Source organism: Osmerus mordax, chromosome 7 (genome assembly GCF_038355195.1).
Source record: "Osmerus mordax isolate fOsmMor3 chromosome 7, fOsmMor3.pri, whole genome shotgun sequence".
Lineage (NCBI taxonomy): Eukaryota > Metazoa > Chordata > Actinopteri > Osmeriformes > Osmeridae > Osmerus > Osmerus mordax.
The window spans coordinates 8,871,579-8,896,294 of NC_090056.1; the positions used below are offsets into that span (position 1 = coordinate 8,871,579).

At 47.1% G+C, this 24,716-nt stretch overlaps 3 protein-coding genes across 4 annotated transcripts in view; 2 read left to right on the top strand and 1 right to left on the bottom strand.

Annotated features, from left to right (window-relative positions):
• Positions 1-6,022, top strand: part of magi3a (membrane associated guanylate kinase, WW and PDZ domain containing 3a) — an 88,919-nt gene extending 82,897 nt beyond the window's left edge. The window contains exons 18-21 of one of the 2 annotated variants that reach the window (XM_067239162.1): positions 253-355; positions 554-691; positions 881-1,019; positions 2,893-6,022. In XM_067239162.1, the coding sequence (XP_067095263.1) occupies positions 253-355; positions 554-691; positions 881-1,019; positions 2,893-3,956 (1,444 nt within the window). In that variant the 3' untranslated portion in view covers positions 3,957-6,022. Of the gene's footprint in view, positions 1-252; positions 356-553; positions 692-880; positions 1,020-1,312; positions 1,530-2,892 lie in introns of those variants that run through there. The other variant, XM_067239163.1, reaches the window with a different exon arrangement.
• A 444-nt stretch (positions 6,023-6,466) lies between these two features.
• Positions 6,467-13,400, top strand: LOC136945390 (lysine-specific demethylase 9). The gene is made up of 7 exons (XM_067239165.1): positions 6,467-7,052; positions 7,349-7,977; positions 9,813-9,950; positions 10,077-10,219; positions 10,358-10,525; positions 10,630-10,738; positions 11,160-13,400. Exons 1-7 carry the CDS (start codon positions 6,476-6,478, stop codon positions 11,637-11,639), a joined length of 2,244 nt encoding a protein of 747 aa, XP_067095266.1. The 5' UTR covers positions 6,467-6,475; the 3' UTR covers positions 11,640-13,400.
• A 670-nt stretch (positions 13,401-14,070) lies between these two features.
• Positions 14,071-23,471, bottom strand: ptpn22 (protein tyrosine phosphatase non-receptor type 22). Its single transcript, XM_067239164.1, has 27 exons — positions 23,134-23,471; positions 21,920-22,028; positions 21,594-21,670; positions 21,297-21,392; positions 21,157-21,195; positions 20,884-20,955; positions 20,510-20,569; positions 20,194-20,336; positions 18,964-19,030; positions 18,798-18,875; positions 18,479-18,544; positions 18,047-18,156; positions 17,444-17,889; positions 17,250-17,324; positions 16,948-17,025; positions 16,795-16,866; positions 16,591-16,712; positions 16,387-16,414; positions 16,103-16,201; positions 15,902-15,970; positions 15,567-15,694; positions 15,381-15,408; positions 14,983-15,045; positions 14,694-14,803; positions 14,519-14,549; positions 14,347-14,427; positions 14,071-14,210 (listed from the first exon to the last, which is right to left on the bottom strand). Exons 1-27 carry the CDS (start codon positions 23,233-23,235, stop codon positions 14,149-14,151), a joined length of 2,511 nt encoding a protein of 836 aa, XP_067095265.1. The 5' UTR covers positions 23,236-23,471; the 3' UTR covers positions 14,071-14,148.
• Between the last annotated feature and the right edge of the window lie 1,245 nt (positions 23,472-24,716).

Consider the following 24,716-nt stretch of genomic DNA (forward strand, 5'->3'; position numbering starts at 1 on the left):
GCCCAGCAGAGAGGCACTAAGATGAGTCAGTGTCTGGCGATAGCGCTGCTACCACAGCTAAACTCTCTCTAAGGCCTTGTAATGAGCTTCAGAACTCAGTGAAGCTTTCTGAAGCTGCCTGACACTACACTGTATAAGCAAGTCTCCCGTTTGAAGGAATTAGACATGCGAGAGGATTTCAGTGTCTGGCTTATGGACTTGGACAGTACAGGAAGTTCCTGGTGTGCAACATTTGTCTCCTTCATTCTCCAGGAACGGCAACTCTGAGGAGAAGAAGAACGGGGTTGGCTGGCCCGAGTACAGGTCCCTCCCACACGGAGAGATGGGAACACTGATAACCTCAGGCCCCAAGCAGGTGAGGCCACACGTCCAAAAACAGCGTGTTAAATGTCACATCTTGGAAACAGCCATTCGGTTCAGCAGTGTCTGCTCTTCAGCACACCCAGTATAACCGTTTGCCATAGGCCTCTTTGTATCGCAAAAGTTCACAGTGCATACTATACTGTATCCTTCCCTCCCCATGTGTGCGTGCGTGCCTGTGTGCGTGCTTCAGGGCTGTTTCGTGGTGGAGCTGGAGCGTGGGTCTCGAGGCTTCGGCTTCAGCCTGCGGGGAGGGAAGGAGTACAACATGGGCCTGTTCATCCTCCGCCTGGCCGAGGAGGGCCCCGCCTTCAAGGATGGCAGGATCCAGGTGAGTCCCCTCCCCCCCTCAATCCCCCCAGCCTGCTATGGAGCAGGGCGCATTCACAGCACCAACAGGCATCCCGGGGAACCATCTGGGTCGTAGTTGGGGTTGGCTACACAGTGTGTCCTACTGTGAGGAGGTTCCATGCTACAGGAGAACCCCCCCCATTGTAACTCTGCCGTGTGTTTCTCCAAGGTGGGAGACCAGATCGTGGAGATCAACGGCGAGCCCACCCAGGGCATCACACACACACGGGCCATCGAACTCATCCAAGCTGGCGGCACCAAAGTGCTGCTGCTCCTCAAACCTGGCCAGGGCTTAGTCCCTGACCACAGTGAGTGGCCACACACACACACACACACACTTTAGAAAATATACAACTGCATATTAGCGTTATCCTAATCTGTGTAATCTAGAGATGATGGCAGGGTACAGTATTTAGTCTTCTTATTCTCATGCATGTGGAAGCTGTTGCAAGCATGTCTTTACCTCTCTCTCACTCTGCCTCTTTCACTGTGCCTCTCTCACTCTGCCTCTGCTTTACCTCTCTACCTCTCTCTGTCTTGCGGTCTTGGTACTGTTCCTGCTCTCTCGCTCGCTCTCTCTCTCTCTCTCTTCCTCTTTTAGGTCAGAACTCTTCTTCTTCCACCCTGTGCTTCTACATGAAACCAGAGCATCACTAAAGGCCTCACTGCTTTTCTTGGTCTGTCCCTAATAACCTTGGTAAACCTCGTCCTCCTTCTCCTTGCCTCTGTCCGCTCCTCGCTAAAGTGCTCCTCCTAGATCCCAGAACCCTCATCCCTGCAGCATGAGTGCCTGTGGCCCTCCCTGTCCTGCTCATCAGACATGGATCTGGGTCCTGGTGGTGGGCTTGGGTCCTCTGTCTGAGCTAGTCTAACCTGCTGTAAGGGGAGGTGGGGGGGGTCTGAGCTAGTCTAACCTGCTGTAAGGGGAGGTGGGGGGGGTCTGAGCTAGTCTAACCTGCTGTAAGGGGAGGTGGGGGGGGTCTGAGCTAGTCTAACCTGCTGTAAGGGGAGGTGGGGGGGGGTCTGAGCTAGTCTAACCTGCTGTAAGGGGAGGTGGGGGGGGTCTGAGCTAGTCTAACCTGCTGTAAGGGGAGGTGGGGGGGTCTGAGTTAGTCTAACCTGCTGTAAGGGGAGGTGGGGGGGGGGGGGTCTGAGCTAGTCTAACCTGCTGTAAGGGGAGGTGGGGGGGGTCTGAGCTAGTCTAACCTGCTGTAAGGGGAGGTGGGGGGGGGTCTGAGCTAGTCTAACCTGCTGTAAGGGGAGGTGGGGGGGGGGTCTGAGCTAGTCTAACCTGCTGTAAGGGGAGGTGGGGGGGGGGGGTCTGAGCTAGTCTAACCTGCTGTAAGGGGAGGTGGGGGGGGGGGGTCTGAGCTAGTCTAACCTGCTGTAAGGGGAGGTGGGGGGGGGTCTGAGCTAGTCTAACCTGCTGTAAGGGGAGGTGGGGGGGGGGGTCTGAGCTAGTCTAACCTGCTGTAAGGGGAGGTGGGGGGGGGGGGTCTGAGCTAGTCTAACCTGCTGTAAGGGGAGGTGGGGGGGGGGATGTGAGCAGGAGCACAAAGAGGCTGGTCAGCCCCTGAGGTTGTTTACAGGTTATTACAGAACCCAGGATGCTGCGGAACGCTCACCACATCCGTCTGAACACGGCACTGAACTAGAACATCTGAATCAATATGTGACAAAAGGTTGGAAAACAGATGGGATGGGCGTTCACCGGCATCAAGCTGTCCTAGGATGAAGTAGAATGTGTTTCCATGAGAATGTCCCTCATGGAAACGTAAGGCCATCTTAGCCCCGCTAAGACCATCTCACTGTCTGATTCTCCGTGGCATTCCTCTTCTATCCTGCTGCAGCAGTGCTCCTCTTATCAGCTCTCCAGGGAAATTGAAATGTCAAATCTTATTTGATGCGGGGCGATATGCATCTTTTAGTTTCAGCCGCCTCTGATTGAGTCAGTAGTAAATATTTGGCAGATTATAAAAGACACGACAGATAGTCGAATAAGAAATTGACTTATTTCAAGAAATTCCAATTACTTTTTTAATATAAAATCAGCAATGTGTCACCAAACTATATTCAGTATTGATGTTTTGTTTTTTTCCTCTTTGCCTGTTAGTCTTCACTAAAGGCTGAAGTATAAATGTCAATTTTGTATTCACTGTTCCTTTACATGCTTGTTTTCAGGTATGAAGGAGAAAGCTAACATTTCACCCTCAAGCGTTCCAAGCCTGCCTGCTTTTGACGAGCAGTCCTCCCCAGCCTCTCCCTCCTCCGTGTCCTTCTCCACCTCCCAGCCGTCCCCCTCCTCCACCAATACAACCGCCCCCGAGGAGCCCCCTAACCTGGACACAGCTGCAGCCTCCAGAGAGCCCCCCAGGGAGTACGCGGGCCAGTCCATCAGGCCCGCAGGCCAGCAGCCCCACAGCCACCACAAGAGACCCACCAGCCCCAACACCCCAGACAGAAAAGCCCACCCCAAGAGGAGTGAGCTGGTGTCCCACAGCGAGCAGCCAGCCAGCCCCCCGAGAGGCTCTGGGACCCTTAGAGCAGAGAGAAAGGAGCGCTCCCAGAGCCCAAGGAAGACCGACAGGGTCCTGTCTGGTGCTCCTGAGCCTAAGAGGGGCTCCCTGGAGGATGGAAGCCAGAGGAGAGAGCCCCGGGGCTCCAGCCCCAGAAAGAGCTCCAGGAAGGAGCAGGAGGCAGCCTCTGCTACTGCTGTGTCCAGACAGCCCTCCAAGGGCCAGGAGGGGTCCCCCAGGCGCCCTGCGGGCCAGCAGGCCAGCCCTGCTCAGCCCCCCTCGGAGGTCAGAGACAGGAGGCGCAAGGAGGAGGACGCCGCAACTGCACGCAAGCAGGAGAGAGAGACAGGTGACAGCATGCCCAGAGGAACCAATGGGGAACGCAGGAAGGACAAGGGGGCTGAACGAGAGGCGGGGCCGGACAGATCCCAGTCTCAGACCCACAGGGAGAGGGCGGGGCCTGACGCAGATGGAAGCACCCTCAACCGGAAGGCTGGAAGGGAGAAGGAGAGAGAGAGAGAGCGAGGGAGGGAGGGAAAGGAGGCTAAACCCAGGGCGGCAGTGGAGGAGAGTAAGAGGGACACCAGGATCTCCAGCAGTAGCAGCCAGGAGCCCCCCTACGACGGAGGAACCATGAGCAAGAAGGCTCCCATCACCCCTGGGCCCTGGAAGGTCCCCAGCTCAGCCAAGATGCAGTCCCAGGGAGACTTGACGAGGGAGGGGAACTGACGCCCCCACCGACTGAAGACTCCCAAGCTTCTGTTTGTGTGCAACGCACGCAGCAGTTAGAATGGACCAATGTCTTCTCGGCTGAGGATATTTGCATCACTGTGTTATCATCACATTGCCTGTCATTGCATATCCGTGCTTATTTCCACAGTCTGCCTCACCTGCTTATACCTGAGTGGTGTGTCTGTGCCGAGGCGGAGCTTATGTCACAGGCAGGATGTGACACAGAGATCCCTCCTCTTGTCTGTGCCAAGACTCCTGTAGGGCGGGGCTAGTTCTAGTATCAGAGGCTTTGCGAGACTCTTTTCAATTTGATGAAAGGAAATACTTTCCCCTGCCGACTGATGAACGATGTTGTTTTCTGTCACTATGAAGGTTTTAAAGATTTCTGTCCAGGTAATCACTCACGAATCGCCCTCCGTTCGGGGAGGTGATTGGCTGCTCTGTATTTGATTGATGTAGAAGGAGGTGAGATTGCGGTTGTTTCCTCTTGAATCTGTGGAGGACGGTGGCGGTTGTCTCTTCAATCATGTTCCATCCATAACTAGGAACCCTGTCTAGAGATGTGACCAGAAAGTGCACATGCACGTGTAGACTCTTGAACCCTGGTGTTGTCAGCTTAGTGGTGGGTTTATAGATCATTTTGAAGCTTTATATGCATCTTATCAGAAGACCAGACACTTGTGGTTTAGGTATATTGTTTACTACATGTGTGTTTATAATGAAGCATACTGTAATTTATTAAGAATTATATGAAAAAAGAATATATCCTGTAAGTACACGTATCCATACTGAGCCATTTCACCTTTTGATGTTGTACCCTCATTACAGAAATGGAGCGAGTAGAGGAAACATCACCACTAAAGATATTTTTAACATTGATAGAGATCTTTGAGAAATTATACCTAACATAAGTCACAACATCTGTCTATTTGTGCACATGACAGTATTTGGTTGTGGTGTTATATTGGATGTATTTATACATTCTATTTCTATCCACCCACAGTCGGTTCATTTAGTCCCACAAGCCTATTCTGTTATTGTAATGTTTATAATTAACAGCTAGCTTTGGACCTAAAATGAATAATGTATACTACAAGCTAACAGCTAGGCCTCTATATTTAGACATTGCTGTAGTTTCACTGAAATTTATAAAATGTGTGTATTATTTAGCTAGATGCCCCCTGATGTACATGCACAGGTAGTTGTACAAATTCAGACATTTATATTTTGGTTAAAAGTGAGACCTTAAGGTACAACATTGACAAAACAAACCTCTAAGTCTTCATTTAATTTCTCATCCTCCCAAGATCTGTACAAATTGTTTTGAACGTATGTTATTTGTGGGTTGTAGCCTAGTGGTTTGTAGACCTCTTGTTCACTGCAAATAGCTGAAAATCTGCACCCTCTTCTGGAGAAAATTTATACAACTCACATTCCAACATCAAGATGTATGGTTTACCCTGCCATTACACATTTGTTTTTTTGAATTTGCTCCACATTATTTTTAAGTACCCAAAGTCAATTACCCCAAATGTACAGAATCCTGATAGTAACAACTGAACCATGGCAGCATTGGCATAATCGTTCTCCTATAAATAGCTCAGAGTGCAGTAGTGTTACCTTCACATGTGAAGATTCCCCTAAACATAATCCATGTCAATTTGTTTGAAATGTGGTGTACAAAATGTGAATTCAATTGTTAATCTCATCTCATTATTGACTTATATATTATACAAAATGTCTCTTGAATCTTAGGGAATATATCGGTTTTTTTGTTAGTTTTTTTTTTTAGATACCATGTTCTGTGTGTTCTGTATAATACTGTGGCCTTGCATTGCTTTCACAGAAAAACAGCCTTTTGGTCTCGACATTATGTGGTAGATGTAAATGTTCATAAATTGTACAGCACATGTATAAATACTTGCCTTCATTCAGAAAAGAATCTGTAAATCGCTCCATTATTTTTTTAAGTAATTGAGAAGAAAATGATATATAATTATGAAAGGAAATATTCTGGTCATGGCATTCTGTTCATGCACTGATAAATAAAGTTTTACTGAATAAACGCCGAAATATGTTATTATTTAGTACCAACAGCCATATTTGAAATGTACCATGACTGCATGCAATGTGTTTTGGCATATTATACACAGCACAGTCTTTTACCTTCAACGTTTAATGGATAATTGCCTACATATATATAATTGACATAAGCTGCGCGGTTGAAGCATGGCAATCGCATGACCGCTCTGAGTTTGCAAAACCATTACGTCAGCTCTAAAACTGAGTGCGTGCAAAAGCTCACGCACTCACTAACAGACGGACTACGACTCCCAGAAAAATAGAGGTCTTGACAACTACATAACCCACAAAGCCCGATATTGCGCGTGCGCAGATAGTATAAACAGCAGCATAAACTACAAGTACTGTTCACTGAATGCTCAAAAGAACTACAATTTTTCATATACTTACGCAGTAGGCCTACGATATGCAAGCTCTTTAAATGTACGTGCAACATGGCTGCACAACTTGACTGGGTACGCACAAAAGTAGAAGATAAGGTAAGGGACAGCTTTGATAAATTAACTAAAGAGAAGAAAAAGAAGAAGAAACGGGAACTTTCGCCGTCCGCTGACAAACGCCTGAGATCCGAGAAAGACGCAAAGAAAGTGAAGCTCCATCATCACCACCACCATCACCAAGAACATGCTCAACAGCGGGCGCACCAGCCGCATCAGCAGCAACTCAATCAAAATGTTCGTACCTGCACCTCCGAAAAACCTGTCGTACATCACCACTATCACAATCATCGCCACAATCACATCAAAATAGTCAGGAAAGACCCTGCGTCACAGCATCCCCTACCTCCTCAACGCAAGGTGATACCCGCGGCGCAACATGAACAGAAGAGAGCTGTGCCCCCCGTGTTTCCTCCCGTTACGCCTGGACTGTTCACATTCACACCCCTAAAAGTGGCCAAGGACAAAAGCCTGGATAACAAGGAGAAGCACAGGGAAAAATACCTCAAACTTAAACCCAAGAAAGAAAACACAGCGGCTAACGTTAAACATGCATTACTCAAGAAAAATAAAGGTGGGTTGGTCTTGACTCAAATTCAACTAATTGAATGTCCTAGTACATTTGGCAACAAATAGCCAACATTATCATGGGAATAAGGTATTCAGTCAATTCACACCTTTAACTAGATTGTATGTATTGGTTTCTTAATTTGTTGACAAAGCATCTGTTGATTATTCGGCCTTCCAACAGCCTACAGCACCAATTGCAATGCTGCAGCAGTAGCACCTGTAGGCTATATAACCCCAGTATGTTATGCAGAGAGAGGGGCACCTTTCTTTCCTCTCTCACTCGGGGTCTTCCCTCCTCAGAGCCCCGGCCCCGTGACGAGAACATCCGGTCTCCAACCCTGGAGGAGTACCTCCTGAAGAAGAAGAAGAAGAGAAGGCACCGCGAGGAGGAGTGCGGCAAGAGGGTCCGCACGCACAACCAGGAGGTCCAGACCGTGGAGCAGAACTCCCCCTCCCGACCTCCCGGCCCCTCTCTTCTGTCCAACGTGAAGGAAGAGAGGCCCTGCCAGCCTGCGACGGGTGCCAACGGGAACAGCATGCCTAAGGAAGGGCCAGCCCCCTTCCTGTCCCACCAGGACCACTACATCCGCAGCTCCTGCCTGCAGACCGGCTCCTGGCTCAGCCGCTTCATCCACGAGGAGAGGCAGGCCAACGGAGGAGGCCTGGTGCTGCATGCCTACGCTGACGAGCTGGCCTGTCTGCGCCCTGCGGACATGGACTGCTTTGCCCAGGAGTTCCTCGAGCTGGCGTTTTGTGAGAAGCCCCGGGGAGCGGCCCGCTACGCCCTGGCAGTGGTGCACAGGGCCGCTGCCTACCTACCGGACTTCCTGAAATACTTTTCTTTCAACTTCCCCAACACCCCAGTCAAGATGGAGATTCTAGGGAAAAAGGACATTGAGACCACCACCATCGCTAACTTCCACTCTCAGGTAGAGCAGAAGAAAATAGTAGAATGGACACTGTAGTGTAATGTAGTCTAGTGGGATTGGCTGCATAGACAAAGCACTGCACAGGCTACACATAGTGTACTGTTTCTTCAGTTCAAATGGTCACTAGCCATGGTCCTGGACAGCTACTGTTCTGGCCACTATAAACATCTGTGGTAGTGCTAGACTGGACAAAAACTGTAATAATTGCTATGTTGAAAGCATTTTGTGGTTTTGTTCACATATGAAAGGGTGTGACAGTGACTAGGCTAGTCCTTAAGTCTGCTTTTCAGAGTTAACTGTGGTGTGAAGTGTAGTAGCCAGCTGTGTTAGCCTCATGGGTGTGACTAGAATGGTGCATTTGTCCCAAGTGGTGAGTGAGCTGTGTAGCCTGTTTGCCTTTCAGTAGATGATTCATTCCAAAGTACACCAATGTTAAACTGAAGCTGAGCGCTTGCCAAATTGAACCTGGTTGCCTAGATTCAATGAGGAGTTATTGTCCCTTTGTGTTCTTTATTTGACAAGGCCACCACACAGTTTGCAGCTCATAAAAAAAGAGGGATATGGAAAAGGAGATGACATGAAATTAGAGTCTTGTTTAAGTTGCTGCAAAATTGCTCTAGCCCCAGGGATTCATATTTATGGTTTAACTGCTCCATTTATCCCTAGGGCCCAGCTATAGTTGCACACAGTATTGTATTAATTCATTTAGCAGACACTTTTATCCAAAGCGACTTCCAAGAGAGAGCTTTACAAAAGTGCATAGGTCACTGAGAGATAGCCCCAAAACATTGCGGGTAGCCAAAACATGAAGCATATACTGTGAAAAACCAAATAAGTGCCAAAGGCAAGAACCATAAGAGCATATAGTTTAAAAAGTTACAATTAAACAACATGAACCTCAAAAGTGCAAGAGCGTACCTGTAGAAAGCAAGCAACAATAATATATTTCACAGCGAGTACAAGAATTTTAAATCAGTTACAACTAACCAACAAAAGCAACAAGTCTCTCAATAAGTCATTGTGATCCTGGAGGAAACTAACATCAGGTCCAGCAAATCATTCCTAAGTACCGTTGTACTCCCGGAACAAGTGCGTCTTGAGCCTTTTCTTGAAGGTGAGGAGACAGTCAGTGTCTCTGATGGAGTTGGGGAGGTGATTCCACCATTGGGGGGCCAGACAGGAGAAGAGCTTGTGTTGGGACCGGGCGCTCTTGAGCAGTGGGACCACCAGATGGTTGTCAGAAGAAGACCGTAGGTGGCGGGTGGGGGTGTAAGGCTGGAGGAGAGACTTGATGTAGTCGGGTGCAGTCCCGTTCACCACTCGGAAGGTCAGTACCAGGGTCTTGAATCTGATACGGGCCGTGATGGGAAGCCAGTGGAGGGAGATGAGGAGCGGGGTAACATGGGAGCGTCTGGGCAGAGGAAGAAGGGGTGAATCCCAGGGTGATTGAGAGATCGTGGGAGATGGAGGGTTTGGCCGGGATGATGAGAAGTTCTGTTTTGGCGAAGTTCAGCTGGAGGTTTGGTGCTTGGTCATCCAGGTGATGTCTGAGGCAGGCCTCGATCCTAGCTGAGATCCCCGGCTCATTAACAGTCATCTCTCCCATGTCAGGGTTACCATTCCACCTTTTACAGTCAGAGCTGCAAATAGTTTACACAATGTTCTAATAGGCTACAACTGGTACATGAAACTTCATGAACCAAGCATGGGTGAAGTGATTCAGGAAGTGATTTAGGAGTTTTTCTGTTGAAAGATCTTTAGTATTATTGTGCACACCAGCCCAGGTATTACCTGACCCCTGACCTTATCCCCCTCCGATTCTGTTCCCTCTGCAGGTGAACCGGACCTACTGTTCAGGGACATACCGGGCTGGGCCCATGAGACAGATCAGCCTGGTCGGAGCCGTAGACGAGGAAGTGGGGGATTATTTCCCAGAATTCCTGGATATGCTGGAGGAGTCCCCCTTTTTGAAGGTCAGAAAAGTGCCCCTATTATATTTGTATTATTATGATGACAACTGACATTGAAACGTGTTCTGATCATGTGTTAGTGTTGCTCACTCTTGCGTGTGTGTTTGTGTGTGTATGCATGTCTGCCAGATGACTTTGCCCTGGGGAAGCCTCTCCAGTCTGAAGCTGGACTGTCGTTCCCAGAGTGACGATGGGCCCATCATGTGGGTCCGGCCAGGAGAACAGATGGTGCCGACCGCTGACATGCCCAAATCTCCCTTCAAACGGCGCAGGTACAGTAAGAAACACCATACTCGTCTTCCCGTTGGCTTGACAATGTCTCACCTGGACTAGCATTTCCAAGGTAATTATAGATCCAATTATAGATCCAATTATATTATATGTAAGGATTCCTCACTTGTTCCCCGAAGGTCCATGAATGAGATCAAGAACCTTCACTACCTGCCCAGGACCAGCGAGCCCAGAGAGGTTCTGTTTGAGGACCGGACCCGGGCCCATGCCGACCATGTGGGCCAGAGCTTTGACTGGCAGAGCACTGCCGCTGTGGGGGTTCTGAAGGCTGTTCAGTTTGGGGAGTGGTAAGATCCTTCAGACACTGTACAGATGATTTAACTTGATAATAAATCATCACAATAGTGTACTCCTGGAATCCACATGTAAACCTGCTGCCTTGGCTCTCTAGGAGTAACCGGCCACGGGTAACCAAAGACGTTGTGTGTTTCCACGCGGAGGACTTCAACAATGTGGTTCAGAGACTGCAGCTGGACCTGTACGAACCTCCAGTGTCACAGGTATGCATCCACGTCTAGTCAGATATGTGTCCAGTATTTCTTATACATGGCCGACGTCATATGAGAGTAAAATTAGTAAACTTTTTTACTACATAAAAATCCCTAGTCTGCAGACTTTGTAGAAATCTTCTGTGGCTGTGTGTGCTGTCTGCTGTTGTTTGAATCTGTGGGGTGACAGCCAGATCAGCAGGGCTTGACTTAGTTTGCAGTGTGAATGAGCAGCAGGAACAGAGAAAGGCTCCAGCGTGGATGACACAGTACGTCATCATCTCTCTCAGTGAGTCAGCTTCCGACAGGCTTTATCACGACCCTGCATGGCCTTCCCTCAGGACAGCGGCTGAGTGTTTCTGTAGACAGCAACCATGACCACAGTGACAGACTCCCTGTTTATGCCTCCTCCCTCTTCATCCCATCTCTCTAGTGTGTCCAGTGGGTGGATGATGCCAAGCTAAACCAGCTAAGGCGCGAGGGCATCCGTTACGTCCGCGTCCAGCTGTGTGACGACGACATTTACTTCATCCCCCGGAATGTCATCCACCAGTTCAAGACTGTCTCCGCAGTCTGCAGCCTGGCCTGGCACATTCGCCTGCGCCAGTACCAAACTGAGGGCCTGGAGGAGGAACACAGACCCAGCCACCAAAGCCCTTTCTCAGGACTGGTCTCCTCCCCTGCCCAGCCCCACACCCCCATGGCCCCCTGCGCTCACCCTCAGGCCCACACAGATGCCACCCAGGGTGGGATGGCCCAGACGGAAGAGCCCATCTTCCAGAGGTCAGACACTCCATCCAGAAATCCCCAGCCGGCAGCCCCTCAGCCAGCCAAGTCTGCCCACCTGCCCCCCCTGTACCAGGAGCCCCAGCCCCGTGGGACCATCCTCCGGCTCGAGCCCTCCCACCTCTGAGCCCATGCTTCCACAAGCCCTGGTACATCACAGTGCCCACTACCCCTCCCCACACATCGATGGACCACACCACCCTTCAAACCCTCCCCCCTGAGTGGGGCTCAAAGAAGGACAATTTTAAACAGTCTTCAATTCTCCAGAGCATCTATTGTTCTATGTGTAGATGTTAGTTTAGAGATGGCCCTGGAGATATTTTCTTCTCTGCCAGTTTATAGATTTAAATAACTTGATACATTTGCTGAATGTCTAGCATTTGCTCCATACTTTATCTCCTAGTGTTTCAAAGCTAACTGTCAGAACACCCCAAAATCTAGGTCAGGCCTGTATCATGTAAAACATTTATGGTAATTGATTTTTAGAGAACAGAAGTGCCTGCCACATTTAAAGAGCAATCATGCCTCTCAAATACAATTGGTTGTATTCTTGACCCAAATTTTATAACCTTTTGTACTCTTGAATTTTTAATTCAATTTCATACCCCAAAAGCTATGGTGTTTTTATTTAAACTGTGCCACTTATATTGTGCTGTATCCTGTTTTTGGTGTTATATTTATTTGAACAGGATGATAGAGTGTGGATAGTAGTTTGGGATTCGCTGAGAGAGAGATCATTCTGGATGAGATGAAGGAACCTGTGGGTGTGACATTTCCCTTAGCATAACTGTTTCTGCTCAGCACTCAAGTGAAAAATGTCTATACTTTTAAATATGAATTGAATGTAATGTATGATGTTGTGTTCTGTTGCAAAATATATGAATACTGTCAGTGCACTCATGTCATATGTTTTATTTATCTGTATGTTAGCTGGTCATTTGTTATAAAGGATATATGGATGATTGCAACATAATAGGCTAAGTGGGAGAGCAGTGTAGTGGCAAAGGAGTCTGAATCTGTTTTGCACATTGTATACCTGGTGGTACATTAACTGTGTTGAAAACAAACAACTACTGTAGCCTAACCGAGGTGTCTTCTTAACTGTAGGGCTGATGGCTGTTAGTCTGGTTGTTGATGAATGGCTGGTCAGCACTCCAAAAACATTTAATTCTTATTTCTGTGGTAGTCCCATGGAAATTAGCATAGGATGGAATGTCAAATTGCACAGTAGTAAGACAGTATAGTACTGTCGGCCTATATCTGAAAGCTCTTTTTGAATAAGCTGCCAATCTGGTTCTTGTTACAGAAAGCACAGAGTTGGTGTTCAAATGAGTGGGTCTTTCTGCCTCCATAAGCAGTTTGGCTCATGTGAAAACAAGAGATTTTGTTTGCTAGTAAACTTGAGACATATCAATACAGACAATGGTAAAGCAAGGCTGGAAATATGAGACCCCCGTGGGTTTATTTTAAAATAACTTTGTGACAGAATTACTGTACCATGCTTCCTTAATGGTCTGTAATGTCAATAAACTGTAAAGCCTGAAGCACAGGACATTTCATTAATGTGAAAACACAAGCTGTATTTGTGGGACTTCGTGGGCCTTTTGTATGTTTAATCTTTATCAAAGTGTATGTTACGATACAGTAGGTCACAATTTTATCTTTTCATCAAACAGACAGCTGTCACTGGGGTAGTATATTTATCGGCTTAATCAGACAGTAATTGACAAATCATAATTGACTCCTCATATTTGGGTTGTGGATTGCAGTCTGGTTATCAAGGCATTCTATGTGTTGTACTATCAAGCAATGTAACTGCATTCTGTGGACAAAGAGTCTAGATATTTTAGTTGATAGAGCTCCATTATAATTGTCTTGATATCCTGTTAAAAATAAATTAAATGCCCAGACTTTCTGTATTTTTCTAAATAAATATTTTTATTTTTGTTTTATTCGTACATTCTCTGAAGGATGTTGCTTTTAATTCATTTTGTATACAGTACCACAGAATCACTTTTCACTAAGACTGTGTGACTGAGGTAAGAGACCCCACTGACACCCAGGTGCCGTCACTGACAGACAGTGGGAGCTGTAGACAGCTCATGCTGGTCCACTACTTCCAGAGCACATGAACTCCTTATTCAGCACACACGACAGAACAGTGCCTTACCGTTCATTGTTCCACCAAATGGTAAAAAGAAAAAAGATTAAAGTTGTTTCCCAAAGATAATTTGTACCGTCATGTTGGTAGAATTAAACATCTCACATTTTGATCACGTAAAGAAAAGAAAAAACCTTTTTGTTCAGGTAGCATAACAGAATGGAAGATTCTCACCAGGAGTTGCTTATACTTCAGTAAGCACTCGCTCACATTTCCCCAAGGCATGGACACAGTTACAGTACAATCAATCTGTCGCCAGCAGGTCTTCAACATGTGCTCCTCTGCAAAGCTGATAAGAAGAGGATCATTGTACCCTGAGATTGACGGATGTCTAGTCTTCATAGGATCCTCCTACTTCAAACAGCCCATGGTCCTTCACATATATATTATATATTAGAAATAATCATGAAAAACATTCTCCTTGTTCCATGCAAGGTTCCACTCCCTGAGAGAGGAGGGGGGCACAGCTAAAGTCTCACACCCAGTTATCAGGTTGACTCCTGGGGCCTTTGGGTTTCCCAAAGCGTTGCCCAAATCCTTAAGGAGAGAAACAACAAAAACAAAGTGAAGAGGGAGTTTATTTTCTGATTCTATTTGACTGAACAGTTATGTGTCACATTTTCCGCTGAATGCAGGGATAGGGTTTGGGTGGACTGGGCTTGTGTAGACCTACCAAACTTAAACACTGACAGGGAAGCGCTGTATGAAGTAGAAGGCCCGGAGGCGGCACATGGTGGTGGGTGGGCTACCTTTACTGTGGAGAACAGACACCATTAGCTGTTACAACTTCTTAGTATCTACTGTGATTCACTGAGATCATATCAACAAGAACTGGTGTTACTCACACTTTTGTTTCGACTTGAAAAACTTCAGACTCTGAGAACAAATAGCAAAGGCTATCATTAGACAATGGAATCATGGCAAAATAGAATAGCTATGTAGCTATGGAACTGGAGTACTGTGTGTGACCTTTTGTATTTCAACAACAGTAGGTGAGTCAGTGTGGGTCACAGTGGGCACCTTTGTTCTGGACATGGCCTTCCCAGCAGACTTGTCAGACCAGTCAGTGCTCTCATTGCTGGGAGACCCTCTGCTCTCCACAGCCTGATCCTGCTGTACTGTCACCTCAGCTGAGAAAACACATCACAGAGGTTCATGTCATGTGTGGTCATATCAATTGAATCATCATTATCCTCCTCCTCATCATCATCATCATCCTGTTTCAAAAGAAGATGATTGCCTGCCCCGAGTCAGTGATACCGGAAGTGTTGCCGGTGTAGACCACCTCCTGTCAAATGTTTTAACTTACGACTTCCTCCTCCAGCGACGACCACAGTAGGTGGAGCCACAAACGCAACTGTCGACAGCGGTTCTGGAGTGGAAACGTACACCTATTAATACTCACACACATCAACTTACACTACAGAGCACTTGTATGGTGAGACTTTATTTATTCCCCAACTTCCATAATGAACAGGGTGACACTGCCTCATAGTGGCAGATACCAGTTACTTCTGTCATCTTGACAGAGGCGGTTGAGCATATCAAGTATGATAACAGGTGACTGTAAACAGCAGGTGAACAATAACTTGCTTCACCGTTTTCTGTCCAGTCCTCCTAGTGTGTGTTGGAGCATAGCCAAGAACAACAAGAATGTTGGAGTGAAAGACAAGTCTGGTGTTCAGTAGTGTTATTGCCACAGCTTACCTTGTATTGATCTGTTTGTTCGCACACTCTGAGGGAACGACAAGAAGACAAAAGAACACGTGTATGAATACTGATCCAACTGGAATTCGAATCATCTCGTTGGACGCATGTCCTTGTACCAGCTCCCTTCCTGCCACCCACTCACACAGCCCTGAGTGACGGGCTCAAGTGGTGCCCCTGTCTCACCTTGCTCCGGTTCATGACAGCATCCAGGAATCTCTTGGGCTGAGAGCTTCCCGACCACTCTGAGGACGTGCCTATCCTCTGAGAGGCCTGGGTGACGCTCTGCAGGCAGGGGGCGCTGCTCTGGGGACCTGAGGGAGGAGCAGAGGCGGGAACAAGCCGTCAGAGAGAGCAGCCCCACCAAGCCTATGACCCGAGGTTTGTGATCGCATCATATGATCTACTTCCTCAATTGAGACGCATAGAACAATGCAATGGACACACTAAGAGTGGTGGTGATAGTCTCATCCCTGGTGGATGTGCTCATGTGTTGAGAAAGAGACAGACCACAGGCTCACCTCCCTCGGTCACCAGGATGAAGGACGCTGGGGTCCTCTCGGGCAAGGGCGGGGTCAGGCTTCTGGCAACTGCACCAAGAAACACAACGATAGCCAGTTACCAGCTTTCTGAAAACCTCTGCTGTTTTTATGCGTTGAGTTTGAGTTTCCACTATGTAGGGTCAGGTCCTTTCAGAATGTGGCCATGCCTCCTCTGCTTACCTTGGGGTGAGGCAGGGGGAGTTATATAATTGGGAGGGAGAGGTGGAGAAGGGAGGTCTGAGGATGTATAAGATGAAGTAGAGAAGCCTGATGCTGGCACTGCAATGGAAATGAACAAGACAAAGATAAACATCAGTGTAAACATCACATAACAGGTTCCACCTTTCCTTCTGTAATCCCGTGTCAGCATAACACTGCTTTGGTGGATCTTGATTTTCCTCACATGATGTTGATATGGATATTTTGATGTTTGTCTGTATGGTATTAACCTTTCCAAAACGTACCTGAAGGTTTCATGTTCACTTTTAAGCTCTGAGAAAGGAAGGGGAAAAGGATTTGACAATCTGATTGCAGCTGAATAACGAGTGAATCTTGTTTTATAAGTGGATCACTCTAAAGTTACAAAACCTGTATCAGCCAAATTCCATGCCAACCATTTGCTTACTCTATGTTAACCATTCGTTGCCTTGTCCCTGACCCCCACCTACCTTGCTCCTGGACCAGATTCGGTTCTCCAGCTGAGGTACTGGATCCTGTGTGTGTCCAGACCACTCTGAGGAGGTCCCCAGCCGGCTCCTGGACACGTCTGGCTGCTCCACCTGACCAGGAGCTGGGAGGAAGGGAGAAGAGGTTCAGTCTCAACAACAGTCACTAAAGACCTGAAGTGTTACACCAATGCTCCTCACACCTACTTGCGTCAATGGCCAACATGAACGACTCTGGGGTTCTGTCTGGGAGTGGGGGCACTGGTGAGGGGGGGCTTACTGGAACAGAGGGGAGAGATTCATTAGAAAACGTGTCAGTGCCATGCTGTGAAGATGACGATGACGTCATCCCCCACTCACCTCCAAGCTCCCTGAGAGCATCAGCCGCAGCGTTAGGGGGAATGATGACCTCTAACCTCTGACTGGGTTCGAAGCTCTCTGAGGGACAGACACACTCATATGTCACAGACAATATCAGTCATTGTGATGTATTGATAGATCTACATGATGTGGGAAGGACTGTCAAACTAAACATGAACGGAAGTCAAAGGAATTGAAAGGGACCACAAACGAGGTCAATGTAAACTCTGTTGCTGATGAATTGGAAACCATTCGACTATGATTTGCATTTGAGCTCTTGCTAAAGACAGGAACACACTAACCTGTATCTCCAGCCAGCAGGTAGGACTCAAGGGTCCGCTCAGGTAATGGTGGAGGGCTGTCAGACCTCGTGGAAGCTACAAATTCAACAAATACAAACCTGTTATTACCCCCTTTTATTGGAACTGTTTTGTTACTACGGTAGAGTATAGATTCTGTCATGGAGACTAATATTGTGACAGGTAAAGATGGTTACCAGGCAGCACCGGTAACTCCATGGCCTGGTCGTTAAGAGCCAAACTGGGCATGGTGGAGCAAGGGTTGTCCTGCCACTGAGGCAGAAGAGCCAAGCTCTCAACAGAACCTCCGGATGCCTCTGGATCCACAGGGGAGTTCGGCAAAGACTCAGTCCCAAAGTAAGGGTCCTCCACTGTGAGACAGATGAAGGTGGGGTCCTGGGAGAGCACCTGGGACATCACTGACTCCTCCCTCTCCATCTCCCTCCTGGTGGCCAGGGCAGTTGGTATTGTTTGGAGGGAGAAGGGTCTCTGTTTCTGCGGTTGACTGTCCCTCACTCGCAGGCAGCTCAGGACATCTGATGAGGACGGACCAGCTGCCTCAGCATCACACACCTCTGGCATTGACAAGGACAATGCAGCAACATGATTGGACATCCCCCATGGCTCCTCCTCTACTGGGTAACTGAAAGACAGCAGCAGCAGCATTAAACAGTTTCGATAAGATATCTTAAGAGTAGCTGGGATAAGTATCGCTCATTTGTCGTCTGCTGGTTCCAATCTCCCTCTATATGTCTCTTTATTGAGTCTTGATTTTATTTCAACCAATGGCGTTCCAGTACCTTAGCAATGTCTGTGACAGAAGTATGTCCTGTGTTTTGGGGCCAGACTTAAACTCTTCACTCAGGTCTGAGGACTCACTCTCACTGGCTGTGGAGATGAGGTAGGGCACCTATACGGGTCATCAGAAAGGAACATCACCACCATCATCAAACACCATTGATCAGAGAACTGCTAAGAAGCCAACATATAATTTCATGGTCTGAACAGACAGGCTGATAGTAGATGAGAAGAGTTGTAGCACATTGACTCCCAGAGTGTATTCATAGTCTGGAGAATCGTCTTATTGTATCTTATGCCTTTTGCTTGTGTGTGTGTGTGTGTGTGTGTGTGTGTGTGTGTGTGTGTGTGTGTGTGTGTGTGTGTGTGTGTGTGTGTGTGTGTGTGTGTGTGTGTGTGCGTGAGTGTGCGCATGTGTGTACGCTTTTCCTCACCTCCTCAGATTGCAGGTATCTCTCAAACAGGAACCTGATGGTTCTGTACACCAGCTCATATTGTTCCTGGGGAAACACACCAAACGTGTTCTGTTAACTCAGATGTCAACAGGGCTATGCTCTTTTATTAAGACAGAGATTTGACAGCAGGGACTTGCTAACATTAGTAATCGCTGAAATAATGAGGTTCCTAAACTTGACCTTTTCGGAAAAGCGATGTCACACATTAAGATCTCACACAGAATCCTTGTCAGTGCGGCCTCACCACGGCAACAAATACGTAGATGAACATACACGTGACTGGAGTGTGACTTGTCACCTTAGTTTGAACCACTGAGGGCCTCTGAGTCCTCATATCCTGCACCAGGTCATAGATGTTGAAGTCCTCTGTGATCCGCTGAACACAAACAAACATAAATCACAAATGTCCTTTGGAAGTGGTCACGGCGTGTCTGTTTGTCCATGCGTCCGTCTGTCTCCCTCACCCGTGTCTTGACTAGGTTCCAGGTGTAATCGATGACACACAGGGCCCCTGTTCTTCCACAGCCAGCACTGGGGGAGGAACATCAGAAGCAGACAGTGAGAAGAACTATGACACACTGAAGCCTGAGTTCATCTCAGGCATACACATCTGCCCACATTAACCACAATGTGTTGATTGTTTTCTATTGCACTTTATATATTAAGTATGTATGCCCTTTCTCCTGTGGGGTGTGTACAGTGGGCACTAAGCATGCTTGTGACTGAACGTTGTGTCCCTGGTAGCTCGGCTCTACCCAGATGCCCCACCTTGATGCCAGGCTAGTAGGCACTTCACTGTCATTCACACAGTTGTCATGATATCAACCACAGAAAGCCTAACTTTTGCACACACTTTAGCTGAATTATTCCACCAAGGACTAACTTGAATGGAGAGACATATGGTTTTTCAGAGGTGGAGGTGAAGTTAAGGTGAAGACTGTGTGAGTTACAATTGCTGCAGAACAATGGCTCTAGCTTAGCTTCACCACTTGACTTGAAGTCATCTGCATGCCTTTAGAAACACGTTGAGCAACCTTCAAAAGCTTGGCCCACAAACGGAATTTCCATTTGTCACCAACTGTGGTCACAGACTGCGGCAAAGATGACATCTGATGTAGACTGAGGTACAAATGGAAAGTTAAAGCAAATAGTTTGGTCTTAATGTGCCTATTTTATCATCTGGCACTGCTAGCTTTGCTTGTAGCTTTTGTTTCAGATTGGTTCTGTAAAATAACATTGAAAATATTGTTGTATTTATCACCAGGCTAAACAGTGAGCAAGGGGTAAATGTATAAGCAGGATTTCACACCCGGTGGGCTGTTGGTCATCCGCCCACACACACTTCCTGTGTGTAGAGTTGGGGAGGTGCATAATCTTCAAGAGGGCAAGAACAGAACGACCGCAAATAAATTTTTCTGTGTACACACAGTACAGGCTCTTTTGAAAGAACAACAAAATGATCAGGTCCTGCAAAAGGTATTGAGATGTAGGTTGGTTTCTCATGCATACTATGGGTGCACTGTATGGCTCTAACACAAATTAGACAAGTCAGCCACAACTTTCTATGGTGATGCGGCCCAGAGACGCCCCAGGTTGAGCTCAAGTGAGCTCACTCTGTTGGGCTTTAAATATATACAGTAATTCCCATGTTAACAGGTAGTCATTTTCCTCCTAGGAGAGAGCTGGTCTCTGACCTGCAGTGGATGCAGATAGGGACGTCATCATGGGCCTGGAGGGAGCGCATGTCCTGCAGCATCTCCAGGATGGGGGGGATGGAGTCTGGCACCCCGTGGTCAGGCCAGTTCATATAGTGCAGCTGGTGCAGAGTTCGGGTAGACTGGAGGGCATGGAAGGGCACATATACACACACACACACACAGACACGCACAAATACACCCAAACACACCCAAACACATGTACACATGAGGCCTGCTGAAGTCACCAGATTATCATGATATGAATAACCAGTTCCACTATGCTGAAATAAGACTCAGGGTATAAACAACTTACAGAGCGATAGCTCAGCCTCAGTGTCCTGGTCAAATAATCCCCTTTACTGTCCTCCTTGTCCTGGATGAAAAGAAACCCAAAGGTAGCCATTTTCTATTTGTTTTTCTAGCAGGTAGAAAATCTACTAATCTTTGCTGTTGTTTGAGTGTGGCATTGGGTTAATATTATTGAGCACAAAAAAATTGAAAGTTAAGAAAACATCAACAAACAAACTACGTTTTTTTAATCTGTGCTTGTTCAGAATGTCTGACTCTGAAGTATTCTCTGTCAGTCATGAAATATCAGCATGGTGGTGTTGCAACAACTTGTGGAGACTGAGTAAAAAGACTATCTAGCCAAAGCAGGAAGTGGCCAGTGAGAGAGAAAATACTCACACAGTAAACTGAGAACGGGTCACACACAAAAGCCTCCTCCTTTTTCTCTGGCCAGTACCGCTCACATTTTTTCTGCAAAAAAGTCCAAACAGTGCCTCCAACTGAATACACATAGCAATATACAATGTGTCTCAAATAAAGAGTGAATGTGTCCATAAAAATTGTTTTACAAGTAGTATGTAAGCCTAGCAATGATTCTCAATAGTGTACAGTGAGCATGGGAGCCAAAATCGGAAGCGCTCAGAGTGTTATGGAATGAGAAAGGGCCTTTACTCTGCCCATCTCAAACTCCCGACATGCCATCACGATGACCTGGAACAAAAGAAGACCAACATCAGAGATACAAGATGACAACAATGTGAAAGAAAAGAAAAGAGAGAGATAAAGGATGGGATTGGGGCGGGAGGGCTCACCTCAATGTTGTACTCCCAGACCATCCTCAGGAAGTCCAAAACTGTGTGGGGCAAAGGACCCTGGGTGGCAATGTAAGCCCTAGACCCATTCACCCCCTTCAGACAAACAAGATACAGTGTCACACATAATATATCATTAGTCACACATCTGCCAACCTGGCTGGCATACCACACCCTGGCCCACATGACCATGGCCTCATTATATCACGATAATCTCATGTTATGTAAGAGACACATTTCTGTTAAGACCCACATTTAGGAATATTTAGGAAAGAGGGTCAGGATCCTGGCCCTTACTTTGATGAAGCTGGCATTGATGTACTCTGAGTCATTTTTGGAGGTAGGGAGGGAGAGTTTCACCCTGCTGTGGTCAACTGAGAGAAGAGAGAGGCAGGGGTGCATGGAGAGGGTTAGAGCGAGGCACAATAAATCTTACACGCAAAACGTAGCATTCATAAATACAATTTCACTGTTGCAGAAAGGTATTCCATCAGTGTGATAGGGGAGAAACTATACTATAAAATACAATTGTTTGTCTGATATCCGTTTGGTGTGGTTGGAGCTCTCTATAAAGCATCACTTCAACAGATGCCTCGACCTGAACTTTAGGAATTGTTACTCACAGGGAACAATGTCTTTGTATCGATTCTTCTTGACATTCTCCTGCTTCTCTGCTGTCTTTGTGGGGTAGGTCTTGTCAGTACGGTACTTGGTCGACTGTCTTTTGAGCCTCTGAAAACCCAAAGATCATTGAAAAACTCCTACATCCTCATTTTCACATGACATTTTGACAGACTGAAAGGTCATTTTCGAAACTGTGAAATTGCTGAGAAGTAAACCAAAGTAATAGTTGCTGGACAATCCCTAAAAGTTTTCAAATAGTTTCCACTTGTCCTGATGGCCTTAAAATGTTGATGTTGTGAGCGAGGCACTTCTCTTTGCCTGTGTCAGGGCCTGCTGACCTGTAGTCAACACATCTCAGGTTTTACTCCAGTCTTCCAGGCATCCAGTCATGTGGCTCTCTTACCGGAATACAAGGCCACATGGCCGCTGAGCCTGCAGTGACTGAGGAGTGTGTGCAGCACTCCAAATAGAGTCACAACTCATCACTGTCTGTTTCAGACACACTGGTCTTTTTGTTCTGGCTCTGTTCTCACAGTGGCTCCACAGACAGAGCAGGCCTTGAAGACCATCATAAGCCTGTACTCAACAGAGCTCTGTTTGTCCCTAAAGGAAGTGATGCAAGGTTCCACTGTGTGGTCAGGGTGTCATGACAGCATGAGAAGAACAGTCCGACGCCCCGAGACTGGCTTATCATCACAATAGACCATCGTTGAAGTAATTTTCATTACAATGTCATTGAGCAATGTGACTTTTTGTGTGTGTGTGTGGAGGGGGGGGGGGGTGTATGAGTGCATGTATGTCATTATCTGTACACAGAAGGGGGTGTTTCGCATTAGTTATCAATTGCAGTTGATTTCCTTCCTTGTTTAATGGGCTAAAAACAGACACAAGCAATAGTGTTACAAGAGGAAGCTACAGGACAGTGGACATCCACAGACAGGCCGCGTCTCTCCCCTTAACAGTTTTACACAATGTTCTTATTGCATTCCGCCACAGTAGAAGAAACCATTTGTAAAAGCTAATGTGACCACAAACTACTACTCTCATACATCCAGTTCAAGTTACACACCCCATGTGAAACAGCACCAAACTTCAGAGACAAAGTGAACCATGATATGCTCATCCAGGATTCCATTCACCTGTTGTAACCCTGCACGATGAAGCATACAGCACCAAATGTAGCTGAAGAGGCCAGACGCAGAGAAGCACTCACCATGAACTCGCCAGCAAAGCCTCGATCTGTCTCGTCCTCTTCTGCCTCCTTGCTGTGCAGCTGTGCCAGGAAGCTCCTCAGTATCCAGGCTTGCCTCTCCATGGCTGGCTGTGTGCTGCCTTGACCTGCCTGCCTCTCTCAGGCATGTCAGGACACGGACATCTGCGGGGCCAATGGTGCTGGTCCAAGGGGCAGCAGCCAGGTCTGGGGGATCTGGAGTGCTAGAACTGCTCTGGGGGGAGCCTGATTAAAGCAGAGGCAAGCAGCTCTCACATTGAGGAACTATGGTAAGGCTCTGTGGGGGCTGTTGTAGAGGAAGCAGCAGACAGTTAACAGGTTCTGTGGTCAGATTAAAAATAAAGCCACACCCCCGGGCTATCTGTGACTGGGTCCTAGAGCCGCCTGTGTGTGTCTGGTGGTTAGAAGGAAAGAGAGAGACAGTCATACGTAGAGAGGCAGAGGGAGGCAGTAGTGCCAAACAGCTGTTCCCTCCCAGCATCAGAGCATGCTGGAGGTCGTCGAGCCTGTTGGACTGCATTCAGAACACCGGTTTGGGAGGAAGGGAGGGACAGAGAGGGGTGAGGGAAGAGTGACTGTGGCAGACTAAGACCTGTCTGCATTCTCCTCCTGAGCCCAGCTGGTCCACCATAGCCTGGGCTAAGTGAAGCGATGCATGCACTGGAAAAATGCATCCTCTTCTGCAATCTACTGTCCTTAGTTCGGATGCCTCTTAATGCAATCATATAGTGATACTATTCTCTCTAACTAAATGTGTAGATCATGTTGTGTCTTTAACCGGGGCTTCTTCTTGTCCCCTGGCTAACTTATGGCGATCACCAGATGGAGAAGGAACACTCACAAAGAGGCTTAGCATTCTGAACACAGCCTTGGGAGGAAGGGAGGGAGGGACAGAGGGAAGAGTGACAGACAGTCTGCATGCTCATCCTGAGCCCAGCTGGTCCACCCTAGTCTGGGCCCAGTGAAGCAGTCACAGGTTATAGGTCAGAGTACATTTATTCATTAACATTTATTCATTTACAATTATTCATTTTAGAGTACAGGTAGTTTACAGTTGGAGTTCTGCTAGAGAGACAATGTGGCATTAGCAACATTACAGAAATCTGTCCACAAAGCTGCAGGGATTTTCACATTTGCGTAGGCACTTCTTATTAGACGTGGGAACACGGGGAAAGAATAAAGAATGACTGCATGAACCACATTTTCTTATAAGCTCTAATTAATAAGTAACATTGGCAGAACTGTTGTGGTTCATTGGCGTTCCATGTTAAACTATTTGAATATGTAGTATAGGGACATCTAGTGGATGGTTTGTAAAATTGGTCAAATATATTACTGCATGACAGGGTTCCCAAAGGACCAAATTAAGGGCAAACATGGGTTTTTTTTGGCGACAGTTTTATGCGCAGATGTTCTATTATGATATAATTATTAGTAGTGGTGTTGGGAGTCACACAAGAGAAAAATTCTCCTATTTAATTATGAAATGCCCCTGGAGCATATTCTGTGCAAACAGTCAGCAAACAAAAATTGCAGCAAACACAACAGACAGCTGTTCCATTTCG

What these genes read in the sequence shown, in the direction of transcription:
- LOC136945390 (XM_067239165.1), top strand. Translation starts at nt 6,476, where the DNA reads ATGGCTGCACAACTTGACTGGGTACGCACAAAAGTAGAAGATAAGGTA. An exon ending in TCTCCCTTCAAACGGCGCAG is followed by an intron (nt 10,220 to 10,357) that starts GTACAGTAAGAA and finishes TGTTCCCCGAAG; the next exon opens with GTCCATGAATGAGATCAAGA. An exon ending in ACGAACCTCCAGTGTCACAG is followed by an intron (nt 10,739 to 11,159) that starts GTATGCATCCAC and finishes CCATCTCTCTAG; the next exon opens with TGTGTCCAGTGGGTGGATGA.
- ptpn22 (XM_067239164.1), bottom strand. Translation starts at nt 23,235, where the DNA reads ATGGAGAGGCAAGCCTGGATACTGAGGAGCTTCCTGGCACAGCTGCAC. An exon ending in TCAATGCCAGCTTCATCAAA is followed by an intron (nt 21,393 to 21,593) that starts GTAAGGGCCAGG and finishes GTTTGTCTGAAG; the next exon opens with GGGGTGAATGGGTCTAGGGC. An exon ending in TGCTCTCAGGGAGCTTGGAG is followed by an intron (nt 16,867 to 16,947) that starts GTGAGTGGGGGA and finishes CCTCTGTTCCAG; the next exon opens with TAAGCCCCCCCTCACCAGTG.